The 16105-nt window shown below is 44.6% G+C and overlaps 1 protein-coding gene across 1 annotated transcript in view; it reads right to left on the reverse strand.

The window, feature by feature from the left end:
• T265_12453 (hypothetical protein) overlaps window positions 1-14875 on the reverse strand; it is a gene marked incomplete at both ends in the record, with an annotated part of 17345 nt that extends 2470 nt beyond the window's left edge. The window contains 3 exons of the mRNA XM_009163869.1: window positions 719-788; window positions 4862-5077; window positions 14442-14875. Of these exons, the coding sequence (XP_009162133.1) occupies window positions 719-788; window positions 4862-5077; window positions 14442-14857 (702 nt within the window). The remainder of the gene's footprint in view (window positions 1-718; window positions 789-4861; window positions 5078-14441) is intronic.
• Between the last annotated feature and the right edge of the window lie 1230 nt (window positions 14876-16105).

Here is a 16105-nt window from a genome sequence, read left to right on the forward strand (position 1 = left end):
TTCACACCCCCAGCTCATTAAGAGCTAATTTCTACTCCAACAGACAACTATGGTTGGACAGGTCAACTCACAAACCAGCTTTCATCATGACCGGGATGCGTCATTAGGAAGTGCGGATAATATGGCACCCTGATTTGGTTCCATAAACTTGTCGCGTCTGTCTTCCACTTTCTGTTGTTCTCAAAGTATTTTTTCTGTAAATTCTGTTTTTTTTCTCGTAGTGTCCACTACTTACCACATGAAATTCATTCGAGTCTATCAATTAGCACTCCTGTTAGTGAAAAATCCACGGACCTACATGCGTGGCCTAGCGGCATGGCTCCGAAGATTGCCGAGTTTTATGGGCAAAGGTTGGGGCGCACGCTTTCACTCCAGGATTATTAAACTACCGGAACGACCAGGTGAAGCCCTGCATTACCTTAGAGTACCAACGGACGTGAGAGAAAAACAGCGACAATTTCGGACTACTTTACACACAGCAGCAGACGAATGCAAAGATTCATGAAAGTTATCCTATTCCCAGAGAGTCCAATCGAGAAACGAAGATTCTAAAGCATGTTCTTCTTTCCTTGAAGCTCGGCATCATCCTTGAATAAGGTGCAAAGACCGGTAACTTTTACTGCTCAGTCCAGAAAGGATATACAATGTTGCATGCATAATTTTCATGAGAACGAGTGGATGTAAGGAGACAAACAGGGCAGTTGAGAATGACAAGTACCTTGGTTAGTCGAACCTCGGAGACTTCACCATTTTCAGCAACAATGAAAGTAGCACGGTATTCATGCCATCTGAAATCCAGAAAAACGCCAGTTATCAAAGATGTTGCGAAAACAACTTTATGATAGGAAATCTCGGTGAGTTACGATTTGAATGATATTGCCATGTCAACCTTAGGACCGTTAGAGTGCTGTACGCAACGTACAGCACAGACATCCACTCTCTTTTGTAAATGGAACCCAACAGAGATCAAGACAAGGAGATCAACGAACCAACAACCTTAGACTTAATCTGTTGATAGTACGGGACGTTGAACAGTACTGGCTTACGACATCAAACCAGTCATTGGTACATTCAGGTTATGAAGATTGCTCGGTTGTGTTGATGTTCAGATCACCCCTTCGTATCAGGATACGTAGACTACGAGTGGGGTATTGTGAAGTAACCGTGCGGCGGTTCGTCCAATCGATGGAACCGAAGGGAAACTGTTCTAGCAGCACATTCAGTTGCCTGGAAACATCAACTGGGTTCCAGGTCTCTCGAAAAACCAAATTAGTCTGCAAATGAGTGTACATTCGCTATAAACTGTTCCCCACCTTTCCAACCTCCTCTTTTCTCGCTAGTCTAATTTTCGTTCATTTTTGCTAGCGAGTAGATCCATCATACCTACGTACAAGGACGGAGTATAGTAATTCAATGCAATGATGAATTAAGCGCCAAGATATTGTATATTGTTATACCAAATGAAAACAAAACGTTTAGAGGAACAAAATCCTACATGTATGAAGAAGTTTCAGTTGTTTGATCAAGGGAGTATCCTGTCTTGATAATGTATAGATGGGAAAAATCGTTATCATTATTGACAGCACAACATGGTGTTCAAGCAGTGACGTACGACCATAATTTATCTGTTTGCTTGTTAATTCACTTGAAGTGTCCGTATGTGGGAATGAATAGTGTGACCCGAAATAGACGCATGTTAAGGACAGCACATGGAGCTGAACAAAATACAGCGTATCCACAGCCTGTTGTATTTCGCAATCAATAATTATGCCACTGTCCTACTAAGGTGACGGTGTTCTCGAACTATACTCCATAAAAACAAAGCGAACAACTAAGAAAGCCTGCATCCAGTGAGTCACTTGCTATTCAAATAGTCTCCAAAGTGTTTTGGTCGCGCTGTAATTGGAGTCCAAGAGATGTGCGATATCGGCGACACCCAGTCAACACGAAATACATGTACAAAGCGGAATTTATCAGGGTCGGATGACATAATGTAGCATGAGACTTCACAAAAGAAGCTTTATACTAACAAGGAGTCGAATGACGCAGAACTTCGTAGTCGGTTTGTAACACGTCTTAAGGCTGGGAGGCATCAATGAGCATACTCAACCAAACCAAACACGAGAACGGATTTTGAAAGAAATCACGACTGCTCGATAACCCGAGGGATGCTCAACAACTGGTTGATAAGTGCCACAGGTTGCAAAACATATGTGATGAGCATTCAAAAGTCATTTCGTTTAACATACGTGGCAAGGAGGTTAGACAAAAGTGCTAAAACGGTAACTCGTGAATGGTATCAAATTAGCCACAAGGAACAACTCTATTCCGAGGCATATAACTTGTAGAATACGAATGAGCAACCTGACAGCTACCTAGATGGTGTGTCGAGGTCATCAGCTGACGAATTCCAGTTTAAAAACTTATGAGAAAAAAACAAACGGATACAAGAACGGATATGCAGATGCACGACTTTTAGTATCCAGTGGTCAAATTTCATTCAGTGCAAAAGTAACACCTCTTTTACAACCACGGAAGTAGGCATCCCTTATCAAGGTGATTACATTATGGCTTTAGGTTGAGAACTCTGATAATGTGTCGAGGAAGCTCGGGTGTGTTTTAATTCATCATATGGCTGTTGATTTGTTCGCCCACCTTGGAAAGTGGCTACGTCCACACTTGGAAAGTCATTGTCGGCGAGCAGTTCAGTGAGTACTTCCTCCTTATCTGCCTGCGTTTATATAGATTTCGAAGAGTATCCATCATCCTCCCTCAAGATTCCAAGAAACGCAAATATCGATTACCCAATCACATAAAAGGATATTAGGTACTCCTCGAAAACTATGTAAACGCAGGCAGGCAAGGAGGAAGTACCCCTTCAACTCCGGACTGACGATGTCTCCTCGAGTGGGGACGAAACGTTTGCAAGTTAATGTCTAAACTCGGCGAACACACCAACGGCCATCTAATCAATCATCAATTGAGAACTCTGGGACATACTGACCTGAGTCCCGAGAAAAGAATCCTTGGAGTCCCACTGAACAGACATGCTGTCACAGCCCCTGACCTAAAGCTGCCACCTTGACGTGCATTCGCTATAAACTGTTCCCCACCTTTCAACCTCCTCATTTTCTCGCTAGTCTAATTTTCGTTCATTTTTGCCAGCGAGTAGATCCATCATACCTACGTACAAGGACGGAGTATAGTAATTCAGTGCAATGATGAATTAAGCGCCAAGATATTGTATATTGTTATACCAAATGAAAACAAAACGTTTAGAGGAACAAAATCCTACATGTATGAAGAAGTTTCAGTTGTTTGATCAAGGGAGTATCCTGTCTTGATAATGTATAGATGGGAAAAATCGTTATCATTATTGACAGCACAACATGGTGTTCAAGCAGTGACGTACGACCATAATTTATCTGTTTGCTTGTTAATTCACTTGAAGTGTCCGTATGTGGGAATGAATAGTGTGACCCGAAATAGACGCATGTTAAGGACAGCACATGGAGCTGAACAAAATACAGCGTATCCACAGCCTGTTGTATTTCGCAATCAATAATTATGCCACTGTCCTACTAAGGTGACGGTGTTCTCGAACTATACTCCATAAAAACAAAGCGAACAACTAAGAAAGCCTGCATCCAGTGAGTCACTTGCTATTCAAATAGTCTCCAAAGTGTTTTGGTCGCGCTGTAATTGGAGTCCAAGAGATGTGCGATATCGGCGACACCCAGTCAACACGAAATACATGTACAAAGCGGAATTTATCAGGGTCGGATGACATAATGTAGCATGAGACTTCACAAAAGAAGCTTTATACTAACAAGGAGTCGAATGACGCAGAACTTCGTAGTCGGTTTGTAACACGTCTTAAGGCTGGGAGGCATCAATGAGCATACTCAACCAAACCAAACACGAGAACGGATTTTGAAAGAAATCACGACTGCTCGATAACCCGAGGGATGCTCAACAACTGGTTGATAAGTGCCACAGGTTGCAAAACATATGTGATGAGCATTCAAAAGTCATTTCGTTTAACATACGTGGCAAGGAGGTTAGACAAAAGTGCTAAAACGGTAACTCGTGAATGGTATCAAATTAGCCACAAGGAACAACTCTATTCCGAGGCATATAACTTGTAGAATACGAATGAGCAACCTGACAGCTACCTAGATGGTGTGTCGAGGTCATCAGCTGACGAATTCCAGTTTAAAAACTTATGAGAAAAAAACAAACGGATACAAGAACGGATATGCAGATGCACGACTTTTAGTATCCAGTGGTCAAATTTCATTCAGTGCAAAAGTAACACCTCTTTTACAACCACGGAAGTAGGCATCCCTTATCAAGGTGATTACATTATGGCTTTAGGTTGAGAACTCTGATAATGTGTCGAGGAAGCTCGGGTGTGTTTTAATTCATCATATGGCTGTTGATTTGTTCGCCCACCTTGGAAAGTGGCTACGTCCACACTTGGAAAGTCATTGTCGGCGAGCAGTTCAGTGAGTACTTCCTCCTTATCTGCCTGCGTTTATATAGATTTCGAAGAGTATCCATCATCCTCCCTCAAGATTCCAAGAAACGCAAATATCGATTACCCAATCACATAAAAGGATATTAGGTACTCCTCGAAAACTATGTAAACGCAGGCAGGCAAGGAGGAAGTACCCCTTCAACTCCGGACTGACGATGTCTCCTCGAGTGGGGACGAAACGTTTGCAAGTTAATGTCTAAACTCGGCGAACACACCAACGGCCATCTAATCAATCATCAATTGAGAACTCTGGGACATACTGACCTGAGTCCCGAGAAAAGAATCCTTGGAGTCCCACTGAACAGACATGCTGTCACTTACTTTGCACGCGATTCCAACTTTTGCAATAACTGTTCTGGGGGCAGTCGTGATTCTGACAACGACGGGAGAGGGAGCAAGACGATTCTGAAGCTCACTTCGAGCTCGAATTTTTCTGAATCCGACAGGAGGTTCACAATTTCAATCCAACGAACATAGGAGCGAGTTAAGTAGTAAACGCGTACCAGTGCAAGTGCGGCAAGGATAGAAGACCTGGTGCTGTTTAAGTGAGAAAAGAAGGATAGAAACAAAATTACACGTGCCAGGCATAAGTGGGATAGTCAAGCGAAATTCCTGAATAACCACCTGCGGGACGGAATCAAACCCCGTATACATGAAACAGATGTGGTACAATATTCTTCCTCGAAAACTCCGCCACAAGGGACACTTTTCTATCCTCAAACAACTCAATATATCCTAAACGCGAACAAACCAAATCAATTGTATTCAATTAATTGAAAGCCTGATGAAGCCTTTGTGTCAAAAGCGAAACGTTGCCCAGATACCAAATACCGATTGTTTACCGAGCCCTTCTGGAACAACTCATTAGTACTTAAATAAAAATCGACCGTCATTTCGAGCAGTGCGCACATACGCGTGGCAGTGATAACTTTCGCTAAATACATCCATGAGCATATGCGCCGATATGTGGCTTACATCCGTGTGGTCACCTGAGCCTGGAGGTGGGAGAATGGGTGATCCAGTCAACAGTGAAGTCATGCTGAAAATCAATGTAGGTTATTCTCATCCTCTGACGATGAGCATCACAAATTATCCGAATCTCCACTGTGAACCTCTGATAATGAACGCGTTTACACCAGGCAAATCTATTGCCATCAGTCATCTCCACCATCAGTCACCGAAGAATTACTCAAGACACGACATTCTGACCAGTAGTTGTCAAAGCGGGCTAATTATTTGTGACCAATCAAAGATAGAAATTTGGTTGGCTGGACAGTCTGAAATACTGCATCATCCCGGAAGGGGACCGACAAACAATGGCTCTGGTTTGACCATTGTTACCTCTCAGTTACAAGGTTTGTGTGACCCAACTTGGTGAAAGAGCACGGCAGCATGCGCGCCATGCCCTACAGAGTCTCCGACCATACATAAGCAGGAATATGAGGGCCCGACCTGGAAGGTCGAAGATCCTACGGCATTGTTTGACTTTAGCCACTTTCATTTCACTGCTACGTCATGGCATGTCCACCACGAACCATTCATCAACAACGGCTCAGGACGGAAAGCAAGGCTTTCTTGGGTGTTTGGGCACAAGTAATACGCGCCTCAACCACTTTAACCTACCAAGTCTTATCTGCTGCTCTAAAGGTTAAGATTCGAAACATAGTATCGCGTGCTCACTGCAGCCAGCTAACTCTTGTTATGCAACGGTGATGACACAGACCAGATCCTCGGATCGGGAAGGCCACGTCTGAAAACCAACCGCTCTTACAGTTATCCTATGAGCTCGAAATAGCTCAGTGGTTAAGGCGCAAACTTACAGACCAGAAGGTCTGCAGTGCGAACCGAACCTCAACATTCCAACTACTTGTGTCTAGGCTTTGACAACCTGACAGCTGGGCGCCGAAAGGGTGTTACAGCCGAACGAGAGTTGTCGTGCGTGCGCGACCTCTAACCTCAGAGCTCTAACCGAATTCGGTAAACGCTGCCAGCGCTTCCATTACCCCCTTATGGAATACATCCATTGAAGTACAATAACGGCTTACGCAGCTGCCATGATAAGTGAACAGACCAACAAACTCAGGTTCTTCATACTTAAGATTCAGAGAAGCACAAGAAGATGGAGATTTTGAAGTAGTACTTGGAACTTTGGACTTATGCCGCACTCGAAATGTGAGACCATCACTGGTGGGTCATGGGTGTCTCCAGAATATTATCTGGGTTTGGTGGGAACATTGGACGAACCATGGCTTTTGAACGAAGGTTGACTGGGTACACTCCATAGGCTACGTCGGAAGGGACACATAATTAGCGTATCAAGGGACCCCCTATATCGCATATCTCTTCAACCACCTCCGTGCTGACTGGCAACAAAGTATGGAAATTCGAACAAGTAAACTCAGTCGTAGTCGTAACTACCGTCTTTCCAGATATGGAGCTCGGGATAAGACACTAACGTTGGCGACCAACAGGTGGCCAAATCACATAGCCAGTAATGTCATTGCATTACGGCTATCGTATTTAACATATGGATGTATCAATTCCTGATCCATGGGTGAAGTGAGGTAATTACATAGGCCACTGCACTCAAAACACAGCCGACGATCAAGAGTGTTCAGATGCTTCATAGAAGCACGGTCGACTGATGATGTGTGTTCACCAAACGCCAATCAGACAGTCTGGGTCAATGCCAAAAGTGCCCTTTTAAATATCGCGAGGCCCGCCGATACGTTTGCACATACTCGTTCGCAATAAAGCTGTTGTGTTCCTTGTTGGTGAGTCTTTTCCCGAAACAAAGGCACCGAGGCGGATACAGCAGTTTCCCAGAGAAGACTAAATCGATTAATCCCATCCCCGTCGCCAATTGTAGTAACGGTATTTTCCACAGCTTAGTTCTCGGTCTGAGCCTCCCAAGCTAGCGTCCACGTCAAAACAACCACCAAAGGTGCACATGGTCTATCAATGCCCAAAACGAAGTAAAGAACAGTTGTACAGCGCTTCGTATATACAGCCTAAGCGGTTATAACTTTCTGGAAGTTCTGACGCGTTCTGGATGCGCCATTGGCAACCGGCATTTGGCTAATACTGGGTCACGACTAGCTGTTGGGTCCAGATTTCTGACCAATCAGATCTCGTCTTGATGCCGGACCGGCAAGTGTCCCGAATTCTTGGCCAATCTCGTGCGGGTTAGGCTTATCGGCAGAATCAGGGCCTAAAGACGTGCGGTAAAGCGGGATCCGTGTGGAATTCTGACTAACAGTCAGCGCAAGAGTGCATTTAAAACGGCTTCTACATTAGAACGGAAACGCTGCCAATCGATTTCTGTTATCCTATCATTCAAAGTGGATTTCGAATCCCGCAGGAAGTCTACCACACTACGTGAATAATTATCTTGGCCCTTCCCCGTCTACTCCTATTCTTTTCTTAACAATAGGACTTTCAAAGAAATCATGACTGTAAGGTAGCAAGTAATCAGTGATGAACAACGATGTCGCGCCACAGATGATGATGATGAATCATCCTGTCAGTCTTCAGCTCAATAAAACCTCAGACATCACACTGACTTCACTTCCCATTTGGAACGCAATTGGGAAGCCATTATTTTCTGATACCAACCATTCTGCACAGTCTGCTTCCGGCAAAAACTGACCGCTTACTGGTGAACTCACTTGTGATGCGTCCTTTAGTAAGATGCGATTTAAAGGCGCTTTGCTACCTCTTGATTGGATAAATGAGTGAAATCTATTTTGTGCCTCTACGGTCTGTATGTGACGGCGCACCTCTCACACATAGAAGCATTTGCAAACATCAAAATTTTATGGTGTTCTTAAGATGATCTTAGGCATTGTTCTAAAGCCCAAGACACAGTTTAGTGGAAACCAGATAGCAAACCTGTCTTCAGACCTAAACGCCCTGTAACTTATGTGGCTCTTGCATCTGTAGAATCTAAACTCGATCGCTTCCGGAATTCAGGTGTTATCCAGCCAGTCACCCATTCTGAGCAACTCCCATTGTTGTGGCCAGGAAGACGAATGAGAATATCTGGACTTGTGCTGACTATTCCACAGGCTTTAGTGCTGTACTCAAATCATATCAGTATGCTTTCCCAGTTCCAGAAGACCCGTTTACCAAACTCAATGGTGACACTTGCTTTGCTAGACTCGATCTGACTGATGCCTATCTGCAAATCAAAGTTGCCGATGACTCTAATGACATTTTAACCACTGAAGTCACCGCGGTCTTTTCCAGTTCAATCGTCTTCCCTTTGGAGTAAAAACGGCGCCAACCATATTCCGCAGATCATGAACACTATACTCAATGGGTTAACAGGTGTCATGACGTACTTGTACGATATCCCTGCAGCAGCCTCTGATCAGGAAGAATTCCATCGCTTAACCTCAGTACTTAATCGAATCCAGAAATACGGCTTCCATCTCCGAGCGCAAAAATGTGCATTCTTTCTTACATCTATCAGTCATTTGGGTTTTACTTTCGATGAGCCTGATCGTCATTCTGACCCGGACAATAACGATGCAATTCAGAGGATACCACCACCAACGGGCATGCCTTCACTGTGAACTTTATGAGGGTTGGTAAATCAATACAGTACTTTTTCTACCAGATATGCACTTTGGTCGTGTTCCTCTCAACCATCTCTTAAAAAAGGATGTTCCCTGGAATCGGTCACCCCACTGTCAATTAGCTTTCGACGCCTTTGGTCGTCTCTCAACCATCTCTTAAAAAAGGATGTTCCCTGGAATCGGTCACCCCACTGTCAATTAGCTTTCGACGCAGCTAAGCCACTTCTATCATCTGATTTGCTACTTACACCCATCTATGGATATCACTCTAGTGTCAGATGCACCCAACCATAGAACCGAAGCAGTTATTTCCCACAGATTTCCTGACAGAACTGAAAAAGATGTCACTCATGCAGCTTGACCTTTGATACCAGGCGGACTCAATTGCAGCCAGATAAAAAAAGCACTTGCAATCGTGTTTACCATCAGGTAATTCCACAAATGATATAAGTTCATCATTTCACACTCCTCATAAATCACAAACAGCTTGTCAACATTTTCGGTTCTAAGAATATCGTTCCAGTGTGTAAAGTAAATTGTCCCCAGCGCTGAGCGACGATTATCCTAGGTCATGATTTTCCAACCAAATACCAGTCTATGAATACCATTGGCCAAATAGATGCCTTATAAAGACTGATAGAGTCACAAAGGCAGTTAGCGGAAGATAGTCCTGACATTCATTTCCGTCTAACCGGGAGCCTGAACCATACTCGCTGCATCAATCCGAGCACTTCCATTTGCTTCAACGTCGATCCATGGCGAAACCAGATGTGACCTTGTGATCCAAAAATGATTACACTATCACCGAACAGGCTCGCCATCACTCAGTCCTTATTCTATCGACGATTTTCTCTATCTGAAGCCGACGGTTGCCTTCTCTTTGAAGAATGTGTTATAACACCAGTCAAACTGCGAGCACGAGTACTAGAGAATTTCATTTCGGACAACCCCGCATCGACCGAATGAAAGCCTTAGTGATAGGTTAAGTAAACTGACAGGGTACGAGGAAACAACTAGAACTTGTTCAGTCCGGTTCAAAATGACAGTGTTCTGCAAACGCACCGCAGAAGACTGAGTTATCCTCTCAGTCTGCACCAACCAACCCTCGGTCGCGTGGACATGATGATTTTCCAGGATCAACTAAGAATCAGTCTTATCTTATCTAGTAAATGGCCGGAGATAATCATGATACCTCACATCACTTTTCACTCGCATCTTCAGTCGCTTCGGTGCGCCAGAAACATTGATTTCAGAATAAGACAGTGCGTTTACCTAGGGGAATTTGCTTTGTTTTGCAAGCCATTCACCACGTTCGATCGTCGCCATTCCATCCTCAATCTAAAGACCGCTTTGTCAACACGTTCAAGCGAGGCATTTCAAAAACTTTAAGAGGGGGGAGCGTCAACAGGGATTACTGGAACCTTCTTAAGCCAGCGTGAGACACCTAACACGAAATGCCAAACAACTCACCCACTGAAGCGCTTTTTGGGCGTAAAATCCGTTTACCCATAGATGCGGTATGCCCAACACCCCCCCCCCCCCGCGTCTACAGAAAAGGGGCGCATATGTGGAGCTACAGTTTAACGGCCACCGCGGTACCGTTCACAATACCGATAAGCCCGGTGAATCGGTTTTGGCTAAAGACCATGGCAGCAGTGGAGAAATGGACTCATGGCTGCATCAAGCGCCGTGTGGTTAACGTCATTTACGAAGTCGACTCGTAGTCAACCACACGGCTGCGTCACGCGAATCGACTTCGCCCAAAACATGCTTCACTGGCTATTCCTTTGAACATACTGTTGGATACCTTTTAGTTACCATCCACACATGTTCTCCCGGTGCAAAGAAGCGAACCCCAGTGGAATCCACATGCACGCCAAGACGGCAGTCCAGCCGTAAGCAAAAATCACTTACACCAATGCGGCTGACTCCACATATGAAAGCCTACAAACATTTTGAAAGAGGGGGTGTTACGACGACCAGGTCCTAACAAACAATTCGACTTCTTGTAACATTTCACTAATATTTCATTTTCTTTCTGTTGTAGCCAACTGAACCACAGCGCTCTTTCTTCCGTTGGCTTATCCTAAAAATAACCGGTGTTCGTCCGGTCTCCCTTGTCTTGTTCAGTGGGATATCCTACTGAAGTACTTCGGCTATCAAAAGTAATGGGATAAGTTCCGTCAATCTCCTGAATCACCCAGCTAGCAAACAGTCACAACAGACATTGTATACTAAGACGAATATTGCCCTCAGTGGCTACTCCTAAATGGTGACAAAACAGGGTGGGCCTGTGACTTGACAGAGGGGCGTGAAAAAGTTTGCTGAAAGTTTTGGTGTTGGTGTTGCGGCCCACCTTTTCTCTTGACTCTCTGAGTTTGTGTGGAGCCGTTGTGACCAACCGATGCCGGCCAACGGATATCAATGATGTACGCGCTGTCGTGGTCCTCCTAATGTTTTTGATTGGATGCATGGAGATGTAAGCGACACAGAATAAATGCGCTGAGGGTGGCACCTGTCCATTTTCCATCCTCCACCTCAAGGCTATGACTAAATTCAAACAAACTTGATAAAAAACTAAACATTACTAACACCATCATCATCAGAAACAGCAACGCAGCTGATGCTTCACTCCTTTGCAATCACAAATTTCGCCTAATTAAATATAATTTAAAGTCTTAAAGTGAGAAGATAAAAGAGCAGAGTTGATGCTGGTTTGTCGCAAGCATTCTAAACTGTCTATACTTCCAAGAGCATGATCAAACAGCCTGAACGCCACCGACGCTGATTAGCCATTACTTCTCGAGATGTTTCCGCCCAAGTACAGGGGATACCATCCTATAAAGGGGGCCAAACCAACAACAATTCGTAATCTCTTTAACAACCTACTGCCGAGTCATGTGTTGCCCAGTTGACAGTTAGAGGTATCTTGTGGGAGGCGCGGAGGACGAAACTCGTCTCAATAGACGATGCATCGACATTCGGGAACCACCATAGTTGATGGTGCCAGATGTTTTCCACAAGCGAGGTATCTGTTGCACAACCAAATGTCCATTTTCTAATCACCACGGAACCATACAACAAAGCAGCCCTCATTCTGGTACACGCGACCCATGAGACCAAGTGATACACTACTTTGATGCCACGAGTGGCCTAAATTGGCAAACGTGATTTAGGCCTTTGAAATATGCGCAGGCTTTATTAGACACATCTCTGTCAAAGCTAATTTTATTACTGAGGTACGCAAAATCCTCCCTACTCTCCAGTGATTCTTCTTGAACTGAAGATACACACTGAGAAACTTCACTATCTGAAGCATGACTTTGCACTTTGAAGGCGTTAGGTGCATGCCGAAAGATGGTCAGTTTATTCGACAGCTTGTGACGCGCCTTCATCTTGATGTACGATTTCGTCTGCGTACTCCAGATCAATGAGATTCTCACCAGCAGTGATTTGAACACACGGGATTTAAGACTTCCCAGTGTTCGACTCATTATTTCATCAACGACGAAGTAGAACAACAACGGAGATAGTGGATATCCTCTTCGGACATTAATTTTTGTAGGGGAGCTTTTGGAGAGCTCACCATGCACTCCCACACGCCCAGATGTACGTGAATATAGGGTTCGGATTATGCTCACAAAATTCTGGGGCATGCCCTGTTGAGCAAGTATAGTTAACAGTAATGACGGATCGACAGAATTGAAAGCACACTTGAAGTTAAGAACACCAAGATGGTGGGTTGTGTGTACATGTGCCGTTGCTCTAACACCTGATAGAGTGTGTGGATCTGGTCGGCGAAGGCTCTAACCGATCGACATCTCACCTGATGCTAACGGGTCAAGGATTCGCGTGATGCGGTAAGACGACGAAGGACCAGTAAGGTCAGAAGCGGTAACAATGGGAGTCAAACTGACTCCTTTGTGGTTACTACATTAATTGGTAGTACCATTTCTGTCGACTCGTCCCGGCTGTATGAGATGGCTTTGTCCTCCTAGGTATACAGAGCAAAGTGCGTGAACTTGAAAAGCACAGAAAAAACAGCAACCAATAACTGCATGGTTGGAGTCCACGCTCCCTCTGTTCCTCAAGAACAGCTCATACTGAAGGACGATACATGCGATCCGGTAAGCTCAAATGGGCTACCCCGCATGGTTGAAAACTGCGATACAGGCCAGTACTACCTTCACTTTTCCACTTGCTACTCACTTCGGTTCGCCAATATGACGCTTCATGTTGGATGACGACAGGTAGTCATAATTACAAAATCCCTGTATAAGAACGGCACGCCTACATGATTGAGAGATCTACATTAGACTGAACAGTGCAACCTCACTATCGCCTCACCTCAGCATCGCACGCACGCGCCATAATCCAATGAAATCGAATTCCGTTTTTTCTCAAGGCCGCTTAGACCCAAACCCCAAAAGGTGGGCTGATAGGCGAGATGGCTCAGTGGTTAGAGCGCGAACTTACTGACCAGAAGGTCCGTGATTCGAACCCAACCTCTGCATCTCGACTTCCCCTGGTAGTATCCCACCTCCCGTGCTTCCTTCGGGTGGCATGGCAGCTAGGCACCGAGAGGATGTTACAGCTGAACGGTTATTATAATTATACTTATTGTTATTATTACATCGCTACCCAGCCACCAGTGGGCTCTGCACAAGTTTACCAATCCAGAATTATAATGAGCGAATCTCCCTACCCAGAATGCCCCTCAGATGAAGAATCGCTGGTTTCGCAACTTTCATATTCGGGTTCTGCAACATCTTCATCATGGATATTGGCGATTTACTCCCGCACATCCACCAACGGAATCAAAATGATATGCCCTTGCTCCACTCCTCCGTAATCAGTCCTGAAGAAAGATTGGGTTCACAAATTGCTTCCAGATTCACACACGATGATAATTCACCAAAATTTGACCCCAACCACCTTGAAAATAGGTACTTGAGACAGGCTCCCATATTAGATGAGGCTAATGAAATGGAGTAGCGCCGTTTATGGGTATGCGATCTACTTTGGTGGTCAACCAAAGACTCGCCCTTTGCACAAAATCTGCGTACATGAGGCAGTAATTTGATGAGGAATCAAGGAATTTCGGCTTATGCAAAGAATAGTAGATGGATCCTAGTGACGTTGCTGTCTAAAGGTAAATCGTTACTAGGTCCGTAGGCAGATCTTCCTTACATTTGAACTTATGTGCCACACGTAATTAAGTAACCTCGAGGCCAACCGTTATGGTGAAATGATCACATGTTGATTTCTGTGGTCTTAATCTTGGACGAAATCACGGTCGAAACCAAACCGAGTACACTTACCTCAGGGTATGGACCTTTCCATTGGAACGCTCGAAGGAGACGACAGTTGTTGGATCAAGAAAACTGGACGGGATATGGAGGAGGCCTTTCTCAAACAAGCTCGGAAGTTCCTCTTCTAGCTTCTGACGCAAAATCAGCATACGCTCAACCCTAATATTCTCCTTTGGGTCCGAACCAGAAGTTCCGTCAAAAGAATATAGGGCAAAATATTCCGAGAGCTGCACTTTGTACCTATGCGGATTCTGGCAGATTTGGATAAACTGAGGTTGCGGAAGCGCTACGTAACCTCGATAGAGTAGTCCGGAAGATATACAAGCAAGAAGAACCGAGTGCTTTCGTAGTCTGTACAAAAGTCCCAGTCTATGGAACGTGTCGTTTGAGCCGGTACATCGTAATGAAATGAATCGGCGAAACATTACGACAAAGAGTAAGTTGCCTGTAATATAAATAGGATTTTACTTAGTAATGATAAGGGAAACGAAAAAGGAGCGGGAAGGGAAAAACGGTGGAAGCAACATAGTTCAGAGAAAACGTTGAGTGAATAGCTTAACCGTTCAATATAACCACATAACCACATCTTAATTGGTCGGATCGGTCAGTCGAAAGTGAAATATTTCAAAACAAGAAGCGCACCGAGCTATTCACCCCATGGACATCTTTCATCGCATGAGTGAAAGATCTCAATGCAACCAAGGTACGAGGTAGGTAGGAATCATATTTCCGAACCCCGAATTAGCGCAGAAGTCAGACATAGTAGGTGACTAGCGTTCCCGGTAGGCTAAAGACAACCCCCAAATTCATGGGCACCTCTTGGAGTCCGTACCTCAAGCCTCTGGGTTGGGCTGCCTAATCTTTGTTTATAGATCGTACATGGACACACAATACAAGTCCCCACACTTTCAAAGACTGTATTCGTAGCTCAACCAATGATGTCAGCTAGGTTTGCGTCGCCCATATCCTTTTACCCCATCGATTCTATTGGTCAGAGACGCGAATTTTCACTAATTCGCGTCTTATAGGTTGTTCTTTCAATAGTATGCTCATGTTTACATCGATTCGTTTCTTTCCGTCTTTATTGATACCTACATACCGAATTTCCGAAGGATGTGACTCCAATTCGGTCGTTCAAACGCTTTCGTCCCCCGATAGCATTAGTATACACGTACCGTCCTTCATCCTGAATGTCAATTTTGAAACGATGTTAGAGTCAGAGACGACTGTCCCCCTGAAGTACGCCATATCCGACTACAAACCGCTGCCAGCAAACTCTACTGACCATGAAAATGAAAAGCAGATATCGGAATATCCAATATCCAAGCCGTCAACATCGCCAGATATCCCACCCGAGCGAGGTTCTTATTGAAATTGACGAGAACGACTTTGAAGTAGTAATCTGTCTGCTATTCGTATGCACTCTCCCGGACAGTCGCGTGTTTTTTACGCAGGATGCGAAACAACATATCAAATGAGTATGCAGCTGAGCACCATTCGTTTTGTCCACATTTCTATGAGTGAAATGTGATTCGACAGGTATAGTTTGCCACAGCTACCTTCAAGTCGCGATATATGATATATGTGACAGTGGAAACAAGGTGACTAACGGTACGGCCAATACCGTCGCCACATAGACCCGACCTAAAGCTGCCACCTTGACGTCGGGCTTG

This window comes from Opisthorchis viverrini, assembly GCF_000715545.1.
Source record: "Opisthorchis viverrini unplaced genomic scaffold opera_v5_1, whole genome shotgun sequence".
Taxonomy (NCBI): domain Eukaryota; kingdom Metazoa; phylum Platyhelminthes; class Trematoda; order Opisthorchiida; family Opisthorchiidae; genus Opisthorchis; species Opisthorchis viverrini.